We start from the raw sequence: 20,430 nt of genomic DNA, 5'->3' as shown, positions 1-20,430 counted from the left end.
TCTGTTACCGTTTGCACAGGAGCAGCTCTTGCTGTCTCTTAAGGCTAGTAGCCATGCTGCCCCCACCGGCCAGAGCCTGGAGCCGACTTTGGAACACCCGGAAGAGAAAGTGAGAAGTAAAGCAGCCAGAGGGCGTGGCAGGGCCTTGCTCTAGCTCCAGGTCCACAGCCATCTCCTGGAAAAGAATAGGACCAGACACTCATCTTCTGTCTCTGATTTGTCCCCAAGTGTGAATCAAGGCATTTAAAGTCCTCAAGGCTCACCATGGACCTTAATTGTGAACACCTGGAGATGAGTTTGAGAGGGTTGTCTCCACAAGGATGGGAGTGAGAAGGGGCAAGAGCACAAGCTTTTCTCTAACTGAAAACAATTTCAGCCAGATCTGGTAGCACAGGCCTGTAATCTCAGCTACTTGGGCATTAAGCCAGAACTGCAGATTTAGGGTCTACCTGAGCTACAGCACTTGCCTAGAATGAATGAAGCCCTATATTCAACGCCCCAGTATCACAAAAATAAACCATAAGTCTATTTTTAAATCACAAATAAAAGTGCAAGGAATACCCATCACTCCTCATTCAGATTCACTTGTAGCTGGCACTCTGCCCTTTTGTTACTTTTTGCTACCCTGTGTATACAGGTATGCACACCTGTAGGGACGCACTGAAGACTAATTCTGTGCTCAAGGCTCTCAACCCCAGTCCTCCCAAGCCTGTGTGTGCATGCTCTCAGGCTGGCGTCACGCTCCTGTGGCCCATTCCCATTCCATAGCAGAGCTACATTTCTGTCTGCCCCCATTACAGGGTATATGCCAGGGTCACACCAGCACTTCACTGTTACAGCTCCTGAGCCCCATTATTCAGGAACATTTCCTAAAACTTCTCTTTAATTATACTAAGAATTTTCCTTTTTTTAAAATACAAAGACCTAATGTTTAGACTTTTTAAAAATAATATTTTATTTATTTATTTAGGTCTTTTTGAGACAGGGTCTTCCTGTAGCCCCAGCTGTCCTGGAACTCACTATGTAGACCAGGCTGGCCTTAAACTCACAGAGATCCTCCTGCCTCTGCCTCCTGAGTGCTGGGATTAAAGGCATGAGCCCCCACGCCCAGCCCTTATTATTTTTATTTTATGTGTATGAGTGTATTGTCTGCATGTACGTGAGTGCACCCGTGTCGTGCAATGCCGCGAAGGTCAGAAGAGAGCTTCAGATTCCCCTTAACTGGAGTTAAGGGTGGTTCATAGCCACCATGTGGGTGCTGGGAATTGAACCCAGGTCCTCTGCAAGAGCAGTCAGTGCTCTTAACCGCTGAGCCATCTCTCCAGCCCCCTATACTAAGAATTTTCAAGAGAGTACACATGACTTTTTAAACGCCAAAGGATGCTCCATGTGCTCAAAATAATCATGAATTCCACTTTGAATCTACATAATGTCCTCGACCAACAACATGAAGCCTAAGCCATAGAGCTGGCTTCACTGTGTCTGTCATTCATCTTGGTCTCAGGACCCAGCCCACAGAGGGGCCATAGGGGACAGGCTTTGAGCACTCTGAGCACATTCATTAGCAAATATGTCTGCCTCACTGATTATCATTACTTCTGGATGCTTTCACAGAGCTCCATCAAGGCTGAATTTTGTCAGTCTCCCAACAGGGCAAGGTGGCAGAGGAAGCAGCTACTGTATTTTCAGGAGGAATAAAGCAGCCAGCTTATATGATGTGAAGGTGGGCCTGTGGAATGAAGAGGTCCCACTGCTGGGGAGGAATGGGAAGGAACCTAATGTAGCATGATAGGTGTAGTCTGATGACTGAACGTATATGTATGAAATGGACATATATCCTGTCTACTTACCAGAAATAACATGCTTGGTACCCATATGTAGCTATAGCCTGTTGTGTACTTACCATCCAGTTTTCTTTCGTCCTCCACATTTCTAAATTCACCCTTGAAGAATGGCATCATGGAACCCACACATATGATTGTGTTCAGTAAAACCACACATACTTTTATGGTTTGGATCTGAAATGTCCCTTAAAAGACAGATGCTGAAAGCTTGCTCCTCAAAGCACTGGTGTTCAGAAGTGAGTGGCTCACAAGGGCTCTGACCCCATCTATTGATAGATTCATAGCTGAATGGACTATTTGGAGGTGGCAGAAAGTAAATTCAGAGCACACTGTCACTCTGGGTCTTAGCTATGGTATGGATAATGTAAGTTTCTACTCTGCTATGTTGAGTTAGTCACCATTAGATAAAGTGGTCATAAATACCTTAGCAGAGGAATAGGCTTGCTGAAGTGAATACACTGAACTCTGGTGTCCTCTAACTCACCTGCAGCCTAGAAAGAATATCTTCATTTCCTTTGTGTCCACCAAGGACCAGATCTGAGTTCTCTGAGTGGTTATAACTCCTCGAACTGAAATTAAAAAACAAAAGCCTGCTCAGTACTTAGAGTACTGCAGTGCCTATTCCTACTATATCCATAGTGGGGCAGCTGCACCTTACTGATAGCATAACATAACAGTCAATGAAAAATGACATAACCCAACAATGTACTAGCAGTCCCAAAACAGCAAGTATAAAAGAACTGTCAGACATGTTCCTGTAATTCCAGTACTCAAGCAGCAAAGGCAGGAGGATCACTGCAAGTTTGAGGCCAACTTGGTATGCACAGGAAGTTCTAAGCCAGCCAGGGCTACCTAGCATAACCAAGTGTAATTTATCCCAAGAATGCAAGGTTGGTTTGACACACAAAAATGAATACATATGCTTATAAATAACATAAAATCAAAAAATACATGATCGCATCAATAGATGCAAAAAAGATCAGGAATAATGGGTCAGACGTGGTGGCGCATGCCTTTAGTCCCAGCACTTGGTAGGCAGAGGTAGTGGATCTCTGTGAGCTCAAGTCCAGCCTGGTCTACATAGTGAGTTCCAGGCCAGCAGGGGATATAGGGATATAGGGAAACCCTGTCTCAAAAAGACCAAAAAAAAAAAAAAAAAAAAAAAAAAGTCAGGAATCATGTCCTTTCTCCCATCTCTCTTCAATACTCCATTCTACAGTCTACATTCTAGCTAGGGAAATTCAGTAAGAAAAAGAAACAAAAGGCATCCATACTAGAAAAAGCTGAACAATCTTCATTCACAAAAGACCTGACCTTATAAATGGCAAATTCTGAATAATTCACTAGAAAAGTACTAGAGCAAATAAATGAGTTTGCTGAATTGATACATGAAAGTCAGCTGTATTTCTATACATTATCCATAAATAATTAAAAAATAAGGCAATTATTCTACTTAACAGTGGCACTGAAAAGAATAAAATACTGAGGCAGGTAGACCTTTGTGAGTTCGAGGCCAGCCTGGTCTGCACAATAAGATCCTATCTCAAAATACAAAACAAAGCCAGGTGTAGTGGCATATCCCAGCACATCCCAACACTCAGGAGGCAGAGGCAGGTGGATCTCTGTGAGTTCCAGGCCAGTTTGGTTTACATAGTGAGCTCCAGGCCAGCTGGGGCTACAGAGAGACCCTATCTCAAAAAGACCAAAAAAATAAATAAATAAATAAATTTAAAAAATAATAAATAAATTTAATCTATAAGATTTGTACTCAGAAAAACCAAAATACTGTTGAAAGAAATTAAAACCTAAATAAATGGAAAGACATCCCATGAACATGCAAGAAAATTTAGGTACTATTAAGATGACATTATTACCCAAAGTGATAAAGAGCTCTAATATAATCCCTGTCAGAATCCCAGATTGTTTTGTAGAAATCAGTAAGTCGATCCTAAAATTCAGATGGAATTGCAAAGGACCCAGAAAAGACAATAAAGTCTTAAAGAACAAAGTTGGAAGACTCACATTTCCAAAATTCAAGACCTACTTCCAAGTTATAGTAATCAAAATAACACACTGAGACAGTAGATAGGCTTGGTAGTCCAGAAATAAACCGTCCTGCAAGTGGCCAACTGATCTATGACAAGGGCACCAAGACTATCCAATGCAGAAGAATAGTCTTTTCAACAAAAACATGCAAAAGAGTAAGTGAGACACATACCTCACGTAAGTCAAAAACTTAAATATAAGAGCTAAAACTAAAATCATGCATCAGACTCCACCAAATTTTTAACTTCTGAGCATCAATGGATACTAGGGAGTGAAAGGACAACACATAGAATGGGAAAAAATATTTGCAAGTCATGTATTTGCTAAGTTTATATCTAGAATATATAAAGAACTCCTACAACTTAATAAGGTAACCCAATTTTAAGGGGGTTGAGGGGGCAGCTCAGTGGTAGAGCACTTTCCTAGCCTGTGCAAAGCTCAGGGTTTGATCCCAAGTAGCACAAAAAAGAACTGGGAGGGGTAGGAAGCAGGCAAAAGATAGAAACAGGTATTTCTCTAAATTGTCCAACATCATTGCTTTCAAGGAAATGCAAATAAAAACCACGATGGGCTGGGCATGGTAGATGGTAGTACAGGCCTTTAATCTTAGCACTCAGGAGGCAGAGGTGAGTTCCAGGCCAGCTGGGGGTACAGAGAGACCCTATGTACAAAGACCCGCTCTTTGTTGTGACAGACAAATCCATAGTGAGAGCCAGGCATGGCACATGTCTCTAATCCCAACACTCTGAAGGCAGAGGCAGGCAGATATCTGTGAGATCAAGGCCACTTTGATCTACATAACGAGTTCCGGGCCAGCTGGGGCTATAGAAGAGACTCTGTCTCTAAAAAACAAAACAAAATACTGCCCCCACCCCCAATCCACAATGAAATAGCACTTCATCCCCCTAAAATGGCCATTATTAAAATCAGAAGATAACAGTTGGTGATGATGTGGAATACTTAGAATTCTCTGTACTAGAGGAAGACTATAAAATTGTATAGCCAGCTTGGGAAAATATTCTGAAAAAATAAAAAGCATAATACCGACCAATTCCATTCCTGTGCATATGCACAAGAAAAAAAAAAAAAAACAACAACAACAACAAAAAACCAAACATAAGTCCCCCACCCCCAAAAAAACCATACAGAGTTCATAGCAACATTATTCACAATAGGCCCAAAGTAGAAACAACTCAAATGTCTGTCAATGGACAACTAGACTAAGATGTTGTGTATCTTTCAATGGCATATTATTCAGCCATAAGAGAATAAAGTACCACTACATAGATGAATCTTGAAAACATTTCCTCAGTGAAGGAAGACCATATATAACTATTTATATGCAATATCCAGAACAAGCAGTTCTACAGGAGGTGGACTGGTGGTTGCCAGAGCCTGGAGAATATGAGCAGCTTGCTCACACATCTATCCATGCCTCTTGAGGTGCTCTCAAGAGCCAAAGGGGAAAAAGAAATTGATCCCAATTTCACTTTGCTGGGGCTACCACAACTATCCACCCAGCCATCAGTGGCTTGAGGAAGGAGGATTGAGTTCTAGGTCTGGCCTACACAGACCCTTTCTCAAAACACAAAACAAAGAACTTCCTACACTACTGGTTGTGCTGACACACAAATATGCAGAAGGTGACACTGTGCACTTATTTGTTGTGCTGACCTGTGCTCTTCAGTAACAATCTACCTTAAGTAGTAGAATCTCACCCCGCCTTCCCCTGTCCCTCTCCCTCTCCCTTCTTTTCCTCTTTCCCTCCCTCCTCCCCACTACCTTGTCCAGGGGCAGGCAAATACAAACTTAGGAAGTAGACTCTTTCACATCTCAGTACTGTGACACAGTCACTGCTAGGATAACAAGACAGAACCTAAGCATCACTAACAGTGATCCTGAAGATGAAGGGTGGTGACAGAGATGCTACCCAAGATTTCTTTCATGGCAGTTTGCATGCAATGTTTGAAGAACTGCTCTTACTTGCTAGGCCATTTGTTCCTTCTTCACATTTGCTGACTCTGAACAGATGCAAAAAGAGTTGCAGAGTGTCTCAGTATGAGCTACACAGAAACAGCTGATTCAGGAAGTTTGCCTTTATTTTAAGGAGACTCAGATGTTTGTAAGATCCACTCAAATGTACTGTATTTTTTTTTTTATATTTTATTTATTTTATGTGCGTGTACTGCCTACATGTAGGTAGGTGCACCCGTGTCGTGCAATGCCCGCAGAGGTCAGAAGAGGCTGTCAGATCCCCTGGGACTGTAATTATGGACATGTTAGCTGCCATGTGGGTGCTGGGATTCGAACCTGGGTCCTCTCCAAGAACAGTCAGTGTTCTTAACCGCTAAGCCATCTCTCCAGCCCCTACTTTGGGTAATTTGTAATGTGACTGGACCAAGAGAAATTGAAATGCATTCTCAGAGCTGTCATTAACAAAAAGTGGGTTTTTAAGCACTGTGTGGCTAACCTTTGGTAGAAGTCCATCAGCTCACTGACAAGGACTGTACAAGCCACTTCCAGATCTCCATCGCAGCCTCCCAAAGCAGACGGCGCCGGGAGGTAGTGTTCATAGATTGCCCATTGGTGGAAGTCCTGTCTGCAACAGTGAACACTGAGGTGAATTCTGAGTAATACTTCATACAGCAGTACATAGTTCCCATGACTGAGCACACTGGTAACTAGCACCAGGAAACTGAGAACTCAGGGTGGGGTGAAGCCTCATTTTCAGCAAGAAAAGCCCACTCTAGGAGTAACTCTGGGACCAAAGCCCAGGAAGGGTCTGTGTATCTGTGAACCCAGTGAATGTAGTAGGCAGCTGTAGCACTACAAGCCAAGTTATCTGACAGTCTGAACCATGCACAACCCAAAAGAGGCATGGCTGACCAGACCGTAAACTACAGGTCAGCTGCCAAAGATGGTACTGCCCGTGCTGTCAGGAAGGGTCTCAAGGACATGGTGACTGTGGTCCACACTTAAGTGGAAAAAGCCAAACCTAAGTGAGATATCCCACAAAACCAAGGGCAGCTGAGGATGAAAGGTAGCCCTCTGTCCTTGAAGGCTGTGATCTGCACAGAATCTATCTACTCAAGAAGGAAAGAAGCCTGGGGATATGGTTCATTGGTGGAGTGCTTGCCTAGCATGCCCAAGGCCCTGGGTTCTATCCCCAATTTCCAGCTCTGCAAAAAGAGGAAGAGGAGGAGGAGGAGAAGGAAGAAGAGGAAGTCATGCCCACTCCCCTGCAAACAAAAACAAAAACAGAAAGGAGGGGCTGGAGAGATGGCTTAGTGGTGAAGGCACTGGCTGTTCTTGCAGAGGACCCGGGTTCGATTTCCAGCAGCCACCTGACAGTCTTAACTGCAGTTCCAGGGAATCCAACCCCCTCTTCTGACCTCCACAGGCATTGCACAACACAGTGCACTTATATACGTGCAGACAATACACTCATACACATAAAATAAAAACATAAATAAGAAAGGGAAGGAAGAAAATTCCTAAATCCCTGGAACATGTCTAAACACAATCTCAAGGAAACACTGACTAGAGGGGTTAAAAAGTGAAGGTGTAATGAAACCTTACACCAAAAAAACCATCATGATTTACTCAGTTCCCGATACCCATCTCAAAACTAGCACTTCCCTGGAACTTGCTCTCCCATATACCCCTAGTGCCTCACAAGAACAGTTTGTCCTGTGTCCCACATCACTAGCTCTCAAAGAGCCTATCTGTGTTCTCAGATCACTCATCCCTGCCTATATATGCCTTATATCTACCTGTGGCTTTACCAAGGCACACCAAGTGCACACTTTCTCAATGTAAGTGTTGGCTATGTAGGGTCCCTGCATGTGTCTGTCTTCATTTGTACAAAAGTGCCATATAGGCACTTTGTACCCCCAGCTTCTGGGACATTCTAGAAATGTCTGTCACATGGTGGGAGCTCAGCGTTTCTTCAATGAAACAGTGAATGCCTGAAGTTGTGCTGAAACATTACCCAGTTTGTCTGAACACCGCACAGACCTGGAGACAATGTAGGGACCATGATGCTGCTTTAGAGGGCAGTGCTCTCAAACTCTCACCTTTCTGTATTGGGAAGAATATCAACTTCAGGTTGAATTTCCAGTTCCAGCTGTAGCCAATCTCTGTAAGTTAACTGAGACATAGAAATTTAGTGCAGGGAGGAGAAGACAAAAATCCACTAAGTTCATAAACATTTGTCATTTTTATCTTAAAAACAAAGACCCGTGCCCATGTTATAATGACATGGAGAGCTGATGCACTGTGGAAACACTGTTTACAAACTCTCAATGTGAAACTAAAACTGTTGGAACTATACATTTTGTTTGTTTAAGACAGGTGTACTTTGTACCTGAAGGCTGGCCTAGAACTATGAAGCCCAGGCTGGCCACAAACTTCTGGAAATCCTGCTTCAGTTTCCAAAATGCAGAAATTATATACATGCCCTATCACACCAGGCAAAACTGGTTTTTAAACTAGCATACTATTAGTTGTGAACAATTAACTTATGGGCTCTACAAACCTATTCCCTGCTAGATTATTATGCACTAAGAAAATATTTTCTAGGTCATGAGTAAGGGGAACAAATCTTGATGTGATGACATGCTTCAAACCATCATGGTGGCTTATAGTTTCGTTTTTAATTATTTATTTGGTACTGGGAACTGAACCTAGGGCCTCACATGCTAGGCAAGTGTTCCACCACTGGACTATATCCCCAGCCTGAGTTGGTATTTTATTTTTAGGGGGAGCAGTTTATATCTTCTATGAAAATTCTTAGAGCAATTCCAAAAATCTATGTGGCCTAATCTCAAGAACTTTTACTTCCCATGAAAAGAAAAGCATATCACAGAACATCCCTGCACACCCTCCTACTTGGACAGAGGCCAAGGCAGGCAGCAGCACATATATGATGCAACCAAGAAGCAAGGCTACAAACTTCCAAAGATATGACAGGGCCCTCTGAGGAGTCACTAATGCACCCAGCTATCCACTGCGTCATCTTTCCTCACACTGGACATAGTACCATACTTACCCTTGTAAACTGATATAGCTAACCACAAAAAAAATGTGATAAAACAGCTTTTTTCCTAAACCAGGCAAACGCACTAGGAAATAAGGACCATGGTCTGTTGGTGGGAACAGTGCCAGTCTCCAGTTGTTGGAAGCACAGAAAAATCAAGGCCCCACCACAAGAGTTTTGTGAAAAGTCAACTGTTGGAAGAAACTGGGCAAAGCACAGCAAGGTCTCTCTGTAGTGTTTCTCAGAGTTTTAGTGACCTAGTAAAAGTTTCAACCAACCAAGTGTTACTCTGGTCTTTTAGGAGACACACAGCGAGCCCTCTCACATGTGCCCAGAGACGCAGGCCCTCCACCCCCAACACGTATTGGGGTCAGGGCATGTGACATAGTGGAAGACATGAAGACCTACATAAAACTCCTTCTTCTTCAACAGCTCTTGGAAGCTGTCCCATCTCCACAGAGAAAGTGCAGCACTCTGCCAGTCTGTAGAAGAAAGGTACAAGGGTCTCCAGAAAAGGCCATCTGTGTTCTCTGGAGGGCCAGGGGCTCGGGCTTCTGAGAACAATCTGAACATAATGAACTGAAACTGAAACAGACAGTTCACAGTGAGAGGAAAACATTTGCAAGGATATGCCAAGAGAGCCACAGTACTGTGGCCAATTGATATTAATATTTTCCCTTAGAACTACACCAACTAGACCAGCAAAATATTTTATCAATGATACGTTACTAGCATGTCTTTGCCTGTGAGGGAGACAGATAGGACTCTCTGCCCTTGTGGCTGCTCTTGCAGAGGGCCTGAGTTGGGTTCCCAGCATCCTCAAGGCATCTAACACCTGTCCATAACTCTAGTTCCAGGGGTCCCAGTGCACTCTTCTGGCCTCTGTGGGTTTATACACATGTGGTGCAATTATATACATATACATATACATACATACATACATACATACATATATATGTATATGTATATATACGCAGGCAAAATATTGATACACATAAAAATAAAAAATTAGAGCCAGGTGTGGTGGTTCACGCCTTTAATCCCAGCACATGGGAGGCAGAAACAGACAGACCTCTGTGAGTTCCAGGCCAGCTGAGGGTATAGGGTGATTCCTTCTCAAAAACAAAACAAAAACAGGGTCTCATGAAGCCCAAGATGGTTTTGCTGCATAGCCAAGAATTTTGATTCTCCTTTCTTCACCCTCAGTATTGGGATTACAGGTATGTGCCTCCACATTTGGTTTTATGTGGTACTGGGGATCAAATCAAAAGGTTTGTGCTAGACAAGCATTCTACCAACTGAGCTATATCCCCAGCCCTATTTTTCTTTAAGACTTATTTTCATTTTTATGTGTGTTTATGTATGTATGTATGTATGTATGTATGTATGTATGTATGTATTTTTATGTGTGTTTATGTATGAATATATGCATACATGTGAGTGCAGGTGCCCACAGAGGCCAAAAGAGAGTATTGGATCCCTTGGAGCTAGAGTTATAGGTGTTTTGAGCCACCCAATATGGGTGTTAAGATCCAAACTCTGGTGCTCATGATAGAGCAGCAAGCACTCTTAACCACTGAACCATCTCTTCAGATATATATATTTGCATTCATTTATCTATTTTGTGTTCATGAAAGGGCTTGTGTAGAAATCAGAGAACAACTGTGGGAGTCTAGTCTCTCTTTCCATCATGTATATGAATTATAGTTATTGCACTCAGTTCCCCAGGCTTGGCAGCAAGCACCTTTACCCACCTATCTTGTTGGCCACTATTCTTTTTTCTTTTCTATTTCTCCCTTTTCTATTTCTCCCTTCCTTCTTTCCTAGTACCCACATTGGACAGCTCATAACTGCCTGATAACTCCAGCTCCCTAAGGTCCAATGACTCAGACTCCTAGTTGTTGGGGTTAAGGGCATGCACCACCACACCCTACTATATATTCAAAGGAGTAGCATATACTTATAGTTGTTATCTTAGCCCCAATTTAAACTCAGAGAGAAAAGAAACAGCAATGTTCTGCATGAAAGACCCCCCCACCCAAGCAGATAGCGAGGCTGGCCTAGAGACAGTCCAGTACGAAGTGCAGCCATACACTGATATAAATGCCAAGCTGCACAGGTCAGAGACCTTTAGATCAAAAAACAGGAACCTGAAAGACCTACCTTTTTGACTAGGCCTGGAGATAAATTGTGTAAGGCATCATCGGATTTTGGAGAGAACTTGCACAAAAAGTAAGAAATTGCTGCTGTACAGAATCTGAAAATAGAAAACAGTATATACTATTAATCCTAGCATTTAGGAGGCAGAGGCCAGTTTGGTCTACATAGCAAATTCTAAGCTAGCCAGGATTATATAGTGAGACTCTATCTTTCAAAAAAACCAGTTAAGGGGCTGGAGAGATGGCTCAGTGGTTAAGAACACTGACTGCTCTTGCAGGGGACCGGAGTTCGATTCCCAGCACCCATATGGCAGCTATGAACCGTCCTTAACTCCAGTTCCAGGGGAATCTGAAGCCCTCTTCTGACCTCTGCGGCACTGCACGACATGGGTACACTAACATACATGCAGGCAATACACTCATACACATAAAATAAAAATAATAAAATGTTAAAAAAAAAGCAGTTAAGGCCGGGCATGGTGGCGTACACCTTTAATCCCAGCGCAGGTAGATCTCTGTGAGTTCGAGGCCAGCCTGGTCTACATAATGAGTTCCAGTGTCAAAAAGACCAAAAAAAAAAAAAAAAAAAATAGTTATAATGTACAATGTAATTCATACAAAACTGAGATAAAGGAAAAGTAAGTTGAATTCAAAGAACTGAATTTAGTACATCTCAACTATATGGCTTGAGTGCCACTCTTTTGTTTAAAGAACTATTGGGTCACCTTGGTTTCAGGGTCCTTAAGTAGGAGTTGCTGTCTCCAGAAACTCACATCCACACCAGGGCTGAGGCAGGAGAAGCATATAGCAACAGTGTGAGCAAGGGCACATGTTTCCTGGGTATTTGAGGCCACACCAAGACACAAAAGGAATGAAGTATATACTGCCTGGGTTTTGGATCTGTCAGGGGGCATGGCATTCAATAAGCAGCACAGCTATGAAGATTGGTTTTTAAATACCTCTAAGCTCAGGTAAGTGTCACCTGTGTTATTTTGTGAAAAGGAGTCTGAAGAACTATAAAGAAAACATATTCCATGTCTTGGGAGTAGTATTTGTGTACAGAGTAAACAAAACTCTTAGTACAACCTCATGTACACATGGTGGCTTTGGCTTCTAGACATGACCAGTTAAGATAAAGTTTGCAAAGGAGAAGATGATATAGAACAGAGCTAGACCTTGAGGACCATGCTGGGCTGGTATCAGCATTCATGCCTGGGCAACCTTCACAGCCATCCTAAGGTACCCACAAATGACAAAGGGCAAAATGAGATAACCTACACCAAGAAATAACGGGCAATGATACATGAAAGTTAAGTCCCAGTGACCACTGCGCATCAGAAGATCCATGAAGTACAGATGACTGAAATAGTCATAGCCAATAGGAAGCCACAACCACACTGACCCACTGTCCTGAGTTTCTTCTCACACCTCCCCTCTTAAGCAGCAGCATTGGCATTATAGTTCAATATTCTATTCTTCCACCTGACTGCACCCTGAGGCACCCTTGTGTTAGCAAGAGACAGCTTATTCTTTCACTTATTAGAGGGTGCTTTCTCATCAGGTCTCCACTGGGCATCTAGCTGTTTCTGTGTGTCTTTTGAGACAGGGTCTCACTATGTAGCCTTGGCTGGCCTAGAACTTGCTATATAGACCTGGGTGGCCTGGAACTCACAGAGTCTCCTGGCCTGTCTCCTCACCACAGCAGTCATATGGCTCCTGAGACAGCCCCTACCCCCCAAGTCTAAAGAAATCATGACTCTCTGAACAGTGCCCAGAGTTTCCTTCCTGCTTAGCACCTTCCTGCTTCCCTGCAGGCTCCTATTCCCTCTCAGCATTGATCAGGGGGTACTCCATGCTCACTCCTGACTTTCCTAAGAGAGCTCTCTGGGGCAAGCACAGCTCTCTGCAATTTCCTGTTGATGTGTGCTAGCATTAAGGGGCAGAAGAATGCATTTAAGACTCTTAAAGATGGGGCTGGAGAGATGGCTCAGCAGTTAAGAGCACTGGCTGCTCCCAGAGGACCTGGGTTTTTTTTTCCCCCAGCACCCACATGGTGCTGATGTGGGTTAGCCACAACTATCCATAACTCCAGTTCCAGGGGGATCTGCTGCTCTCTTCTGGTCTCCATGGACACTATACACATGGAGTATATTTACATACATACAGGCAAAACACTCATACACATTTTTAAAAAAGGAAAAAAGAAAAAAACCCTTAAAGATGGTATGTTTTTGGGTTTTTTTTTAATCTTTTTTTTTGGAGACAGGGTATCCCTGTAGCCACAGCTAGCCTGGATTTGCTGTGGAGACCAGGCCTGCCTCTGCCTCCAAGACCTGGCCTCAAACTCACAGAAATCTGCCTGCCTCTGCCTCCAAGTGCTGGGATTAAAGGCGTGTGCCACTACACCTGGTGAGTGGGTATGTTTTAAGAGAAATAGTATGCTATTTGCCAAAAGGAAACCCAGAAACCTAACCAGAGGGAACTGGTCTCACTACCTGCCAAAGGGCCCCAAGACAGCCAAACAGCTCTCACCACGGCTGCCAAGGGTAGCATAATGATGTGGAAAGGCATTTACAATCTAGTGTTAATATTAGTAATAGCTTTCAACCTCAGCAGTCCTTTAAAGTAGTATGACTGCCTAGGGTGGTGGTGCACACCTCTAACCCAGCACTTGGGAGGCAGAGGCAAGCAGATTTCTGTGAGATTGAGTGAGACCAGCCTAGTCTACACAGCCATAGTTGCAGGCCAGCTGGGGCTACAGGGAGACCCTGTCTCAAGAAACCTAACCTCCACCCCCAAAATAAATATTATGACTTTTTTTTTTTTTAATAAACACTTATAAATACCTATTAAGTAAAATTCTGTGAGGATACATCCTAGAATGGCAAGAAACATTCCTGTTGCTTGAGTGAGACCAGCCTAGTCTACACAGCCATAGTTGCAGGCCAGCTGGGGCTACAGGGAGACCCTGTCTCAAGAAACCTAACCTCCACCCCCAAAATAAATATTATGACTTTTTTTTTTTTTAATAAACACTTATAAATACCTATTAAGTAAAATTCTGTGAGGATACATCCTAGAATGGCAAGAAACATTCCTGTTGCTGGGCGTGGTGGTGCACACCTTTAGTTCCAGCACTCAGGGCAGAGGCACAGGTGGATCTCTGTTAAAAATGTTATGGTAAGCCAGGTGTAGTGGCATAGGCCTTTAATCACAGCACTCAGGAGGCAGAGGCAGGATGATCTCTGTGAGTTCAAGGCCAGCCTGTTCTACATAATGAGTTCCAGGCCAGAGACCCTGTCTCAAAAAGACCAAAAAGAAAAAAAAAGAAAAAGAAAAGAAACATTCCTGTTAAGCACACACTTTACCACTATACCTCAGCCTTGGTCTTTATAATTTTAACTATTTATTACTTTTCTCAGGAAAGGAAAAATAGTTGTTGAGGAACTTAGAAATGGCTTACTTCATAGAGAAGAGCAAGAATTCCCTGGTGCGGCAGGTCAGGAGACTGTCCAGGAACTCGGGGACAGGAAGGCTGCTGGCACAGGTAGGAATACCTGGCTCCACCTCTGGGAGCATGGATCGGGACTCACCCAGATGGACAGCCAGAGCGGCCAACCCCAGTACCTGAGGGGTACTCAGGCTGGGGCCCTGAAATGAGGACAAAGGGAGATGGCAAAGTTAATGAGAGCCTATTCCCCAGCTAGATGGCTCAAAAACACTGAAAGCCAAAAGAGAGCAGTAGCCTAGGCTGAGTGGCCTTGAGGAGTGGCCTGAGGAGCCAGGAGTCTACCTGGTGACAGAGCAGCTGGCAGAGCCGAGTGAGTACTGCAGGAAGAAGCAGGTGTCCACAAAGGATCCTTACGAAGAGGGAAGCCCAGGGGCTCTGTCTGGAGAGACATATAGAACAAGCCACTGGCTGGTCATGGCCCCATACATCCTTCCCACAACTAATCTAGTCATGGCAGCCTACAAAAGGGTCAGGTTCTTCTAAAAGTGGCCTTTCTGTAACGCAGACCACCAGTCTTCAATGGAGTACCTATCTGACAAAGCTCAGCCTAGTCATCTGCTCTGGGACTAGAGTTTACCGTGCTTGGCCTATGGTCTCAGTTCCCTAGGACAGCTGAAAATCAACCTTACCTGTCTAGGGGCACAAAGCTGGAAGCTGCCATTATGTTCTGACAGAAGGCTGTGAGCAGGAGATCTACAACCTGGGAAGAGACATATCATTATGAGCCTTTGGCCTCCCACATCTGTGATAAGAAGCAGGCCTGTACAAACAGGACTGCAGCAAAGGCTACACTTAATTTTTATTTCTTTATTTTGTGTGTATGTGTGTGAGCACATACCACAGCACATGTGTGGAGGTCAGAGGACAACTCTCAGGAGTCAGTTCTCACTGCCATCTTGTGGAAGACAGGCATTGAACTCAGGATGTCAAGCCTATACCCAAACAGGGTTACATTTAGAAAGAAGGTTATAATTCAAATTGATACCAAATCACTGGACTGAACCAATATAAGTGTTACCACACAAGCTAGAAACTTGAATCTTCAGAGTACCTGGTAGAACAGGTAAACCTTGACTATAAAGGACAAAAGAGTAAATACTATAGGCGTTGGGGGGCTAAAAACAGCCTCTGCCACACCGGCTGCTTTAAAATGTAAAAACAAGCCAGACCTGGTGGTGAATGCCTATAATCGAAGCACTTGGGAAGTAGGAGCAAGAAGATCAGGAGTTCAAGGCCAGCCTGGCTACAAAGTGAGTTTGAGACCAGCCTAGACGTCACGAGACCCTGTCTCAAAAACAAAACAAAACAAAACAAAAAATAGCTCTTAACACACAAACAGGCCAGGGAGGGTTGGTAGAACCTGGTAAAGAATGATGCCTGTGTGTTCAACATCTGACTCCACACTGTTTACATAATCTTAGAAGGAGCTGCAGCCTGCTTCTAAAGCCTCTCTCTCACACACACACACACACCGCTTGGTCCTTCTTCTTGAGTTCGGGAACAAGGACGTTGAGTTGAATCTTCACTCTCTGGAGGCTGTCATCATTACTGTGACCCAAAGCAGCATTTAGCCTTTCAGAAATCACAGCCACCTGAGCAGATAAAACTTCGAACAGAGAAACCAGTTAGACAGGACAGCAAACATGGAAAGAAACAATGTGTAGAAAGTGCCTTGTAGGATACCAGGTAGCATCAGCCACGGGCTGTTACACCCTGACTTGGAGCTTTCTCTGCATGGAGGAAAGAGAGTGGTCACACCGCCCCAGACACAGCCTCCCTCAGCTGTGACTCTTCCATCTGTCTGAACACAAAGCCTCACAGACCCAGGGTCACTGTAGAGGCCCCAGTCCACCACTCAGGCACACAAACTTCTGTTGCTTTGTCAGGGCTAACGTGACATTCATCAGTCTTTTGCTTAGGCATTGGAATGCTTCCTAATATCCTGCAAATACCACATTCTGAGCTGGACATACTGGTGCATGCCTATAAATCCCCAACACTTGGAAAGAGGATCACTTGAACTATGAAGTTCAAGGTCAGCCTGGGCAACACAGCTAGATCCCATATACACATGCACACAAAAACCACATGCAATACCAAATTTTACATAAGCAGCCCAGGAGGCTGTACTCTGACATCTATACACCTGGTGTGAGGAAGGGTAGTGTCAAGGATCTGCAGCTTCAGCAAAGTAGTGCAATAAACAGCTTTGTTAGTGCTTCCCTATGAGGCTGTCTTGGCTTTATATAAAAATCAATCAAAAGTATCTATTACCCTCAATAACAGATTTGGGGTTTGGATGTGGGTTGTGACACAGTTATTCAGGTATTATTTTAACAACAACACAAAAAATAGACTAACACTCATATGGTATACTTATTTTAAGTTGTACATATAATAAAACCTGAGAGTATTGCAAGTTATTATTGATGCCATGAATTGTGTAATTCAGTGGAGTCCCACAGATAGACATTCTGTACTTAGTGTTTCCCCAAAACACTCAGAAACAGCATCAAAAGGGAGAGATCCAGGTACTTAATACTACATTGACTCAGTCAATAACAGAAACTGTTTCAGTTTTTTTCTTTCTACTGCTACTAACTTCAGTTTCTGTCCTCTCTATCATCTGCCCTATTGGGATACCAAATAGCAGAAGATCTGCCTCCTGCCCAGTATGTGACATGTAGTGAGACCATCCCCATCACCTTCAGCACCCACCTACTGGGCAGGTAGGTTTATCTGCCAAATGCTGGGCTGTGGAAATGAAAGGCCAGCCTCTGTCACTGTGATTCCACGCATGCATAATACTCGACCACAGACAGCTCCATCCTTACCGTCATACTGGGTGGGGTCTACCATTGAAGCTCTGAGCTCTTCAAGTGCTGCTGTGAGCAATCCCAGGGGCTCTTCATCATAGCCAGGTTCTGTTCTTGTTCCTGAGGTGGCATCTGAAGCAAGAACGGACAGTTTTAACAATCAGAATCACACTCAATGGGATTCTTATTATTTTTTTTTTTATGTGTATATGTGTATTACCTGTATGTAGGTAAGTGCACCCCTGTTGTGCAATGCCCGCAGAGGTCAGAAGAGGCTGTCAGATCCCCTGGGACTGGAGTTATGGACAGTTGTTAGCTGCCATGTGGGTGCTGGGATTCAAACCTGGTCTTCTGCAAGAATAACCAGTGTTCTTAACCACTCCAGCCCCAGGACTCTATTATAAGAATAAAAATCTCATATACTTGGGGAAATGCTGACATGTACTGTTTTTGGTATTTTTTTTGTTTGTTTTTTTTTGTCAATGCCAGACACAGGCTCTGAGAGTCTTTATGATACTGGGCGCTACATATATCAAAAATAAAGGTGATGGGGGCAGGGGCTGGAGAGACGGCTCAGTGGTTAAGAGTACTGGATGCTCTTGCAGAGAACGCAGGTTCAGTTTACAGCACTCACATGGTGGCTAACAGCCATCTGTAATTACAACTCCAGTTCCAGAGGATACAATACCCTCTTCTGGCCTCCACAGGCATTGTAACAATGGATGCACTTATATACATGCAGGCAAAACACACATATACATAAAATAAAAATAAATTAATTAAAAACAAACAAACACACAAACTGGGTGTGGTGGTACATGCCTTTAGTCCCAACACTCAGGAGCCAGAGGCAGGCAAATCTCTGTGAGTTCAAGGCCAACCTGGTCTACACAGGGACATGAGTTCCAGATTCGCTAGGGATACAGTGAGTCCCTGTCTTAAAATAAATAAATAGCTGGGCGTGGCGGCACAAGCCTTTAATACCAGCACTTGGAAGGCAGAGGCAGGCGGATCTTTGTGAGTTTGAGGCCAGCCTGGTCTACATAGTGAGTTCCAGGACAGCTGGGGCTACAGGGAGACCCTGACTCAAAAAGGTAAATAAATAAATAAATAAATAAATATGGGGCCGGAGAGATGGCTCAGCAGTTAAGAGCACTGACTGCTCTTGCAGAGGACCCGGGTTCGATTCCCAGCACCCACATGGCGGCTACAAACCACCCTTAACTCCAGTTCCTGGGAAATCCAAAGCCCTCTTCTGACCTCCGTGGCACCGCACAACATGGGTGCACTCACATACATGCAGGCAACACACTCATACACATAAAATCAAAATAATAAATAAAAATAAATAAATAAATGTTAAAAACATTGGGACTGGTGGTGTAGCTAGCTCTGTGGAAGAACCATGTGCCTATAATGTACAAGGTCCTGGGTTTAATTCTTACCCATGCACAATGTTTTTAAAAAAAAATTGACAAGTTTAAGGGTTAAAAAAAGTGGTATATGACTGTGAAAAACATATGTAATGAAAAATGACCAGCAGAGCCCAGGATGAGAGGTGAAGGGTGGGGTCAAAATCATAGACAGATGACAATTTATTAAACTTCTCAAACTTCTAAGTAACAGTTATACTGTCTTTACAATAGGATGTGAAGGAACACTAAGAGTCAGTACTGGAGTGACTCTAGCCTTTAGCTCACAACTAAAAGACTCATTAAGATCACATATTTGTTATGCCAGGTGTGGTGGCTCGCCTTTAATCCCAGCACTTGGGAGGCAGAGCAGGGGGATCTCTGTGAATTCAGGGCCAGCCTGGTCTACATAGTGAGTTCTAGTCCAGCTAGGGCTACAGGGAGACCCTGTCTCAGGAAAAAAAAAAAAAAATCACATATTTGTAAAAAACACTGGTTAAAACCTCCCCACACATTTTAATTATATAAAGGAAGACATACAATATATGTTTTAAAAGAAGAACAGCCAGATGGTGGCACATGCCTTTAATCCCAGCACTTGTGAGGCAGAGGCAGGCAGATCTTTGTGAATTTGAGGCCAGCCTGGTCTACGTACTGAGTTCCAGGCCAGCTGGGGCTACAGGGAGACCCTGTCTCAAAAAGACATAAAAAAGAACAAACGTCAGTGATATGGCTCAATGTGTAAAGGCACCTGTTGCCAAGGCAACTTGAGTTAAAGCTCCAGAATCCATATGGTGATTCTGAAGGAGAGAACCAATTCCTTCAAGTTGCCCTGTAACCTCCATATACATTCACGAATGTGCACACACCACACACATGCATACACACAACACATACACACACACAAATAAATGTCAAAAAATAATTCTAGAGCCCAGAAAAGATACAAGCATACAAATGTATTATACACATGTCTCCCCAAAACTGAAAGTAGAAATCATAAGTTCTAAGGTTCTGTTCTTCAGTCCTATTAGATGTTAACAAAGAACATCCTAGAAGTCTCCAAAGGAGATGCTGTGTGCAGGAGGACAATTCTCATTATTAGCAAACCCTGACACCACATGGGCACATCTCCAGAACAAGTTCAGAAGATCATGTACTTTATAAGCCTACTGTGATGGTTAGTATTAATTATCAACAGAATTTAGGACCAACAGGGAGCTGGGTCTCTGATTATGCCTGTGGGCAATTGTCTTGATTACCTTAATTGATGTGGGAAGACTATCTTAATTGTGGGCAGGGTAATGCTCTAGGCAGGGGATTTGAGACTGTGTAAAGTGGAGAAAGAGAGCTGAGACTAGCATGCATTCATCTATTGCTTTCTGCTTTTTCTTTCTTTTTTTAGTCTTTTTGAGACAGGTCTCCCTGAAGCCCCAGCTGGCCTCCAACTCACAGAGATCTATCTGCCTGCTTCTGCCTCCCGAATGCTGGGATTAAAGTTGTGTGCCACCACACGTGGCTTGCTCTCTACTTCTTTACTGCTGATATAATGTGACTAGCTGCCTCAAGCTTCTACTACTGTGCCTTTCCTGGCAAAGATAGAA

At 43.5% G+C, this 20,430-nt stretch overlaps 1 protein-coding gene across 4 annotated transcripts in view; it reads right to left on the bottom strand.

Annotated features, from left to right (window-relative positions):
- Fanca (FA complementation group A) overlaps positions 1 to 20,430 on the bottom strand; it is a 65,757-nt gene that overhangs the window by 8,040 nt on the left and 37,287 nt on the right. For all 4 annotated transcript variants that reach the window (XM_029567852.1, XM_029567850.1, XM_008842150.2 and 1 more), the window contains 11 exons: positions 17,433 to 17,546; positions 16,071 to 16,204; positions 15,228 to 15,298; positions 14,881 to 14,977; positions 14,551 to 14,738; positions 11,092 to 11,185; positions 9,337 to 9,513; positions 7,967 to 8,040; positions 6,361 to 6,489; positions 2,329 to 2,413; positions 9 to 175 (listed from right to left, as the gene is read on the bottom strand). In XM_029567852.1, the coding sequence (XP_029423712.1) occupies positions 9 to 175; positions 2,329 to 2,413; positions 6,361 to 6,489; positions 7,967 to 8,040; positions 9,337 to 9,513; positions 11,092 to 11,185; positions 14,551 to 14,738; positions 14,881 to 14,977; positions 15,228 to 15,298; positions 16,071 to 16,204; positions 17,433 to 17,546 (1,330 nt within the window). The remainder of the gene's footprint in view (positions 1 to 8; positions 176 to 2,328; positions 2,414 to 6,360; positions 6,490 to 7,966; positions 8,041 to 9,336; positions 9,514 to 11,091; positions 11,186 to 14,550; positions 14,739 to 14,880; positions 14,978 to 15,227; positions 15,299 to 16,070; positions 16,205 to 17,432; positions 17,547 to 20,430) is intronic.

Source organism: Nannospalax galili, unplaced genomic scaffold, assembly GCF_000622305.1.
Source record: "Nannospalax galili isolate Female #2095 unplaced genomic scaffold, S.galili_v1.0 scaffold2660, whole genome shotgun sequence".
NCBI lineage: Eukaryota > Metazoa > Chordata > Mammalia > Rodentia > Spalacidae > Nannospalax > Nannospalax galili.
The sequence above is the reverse complement of the archived record's forward strand: the minus strand, read 5'-3'. Positions and strand labels throughout refer to the sequence as shown.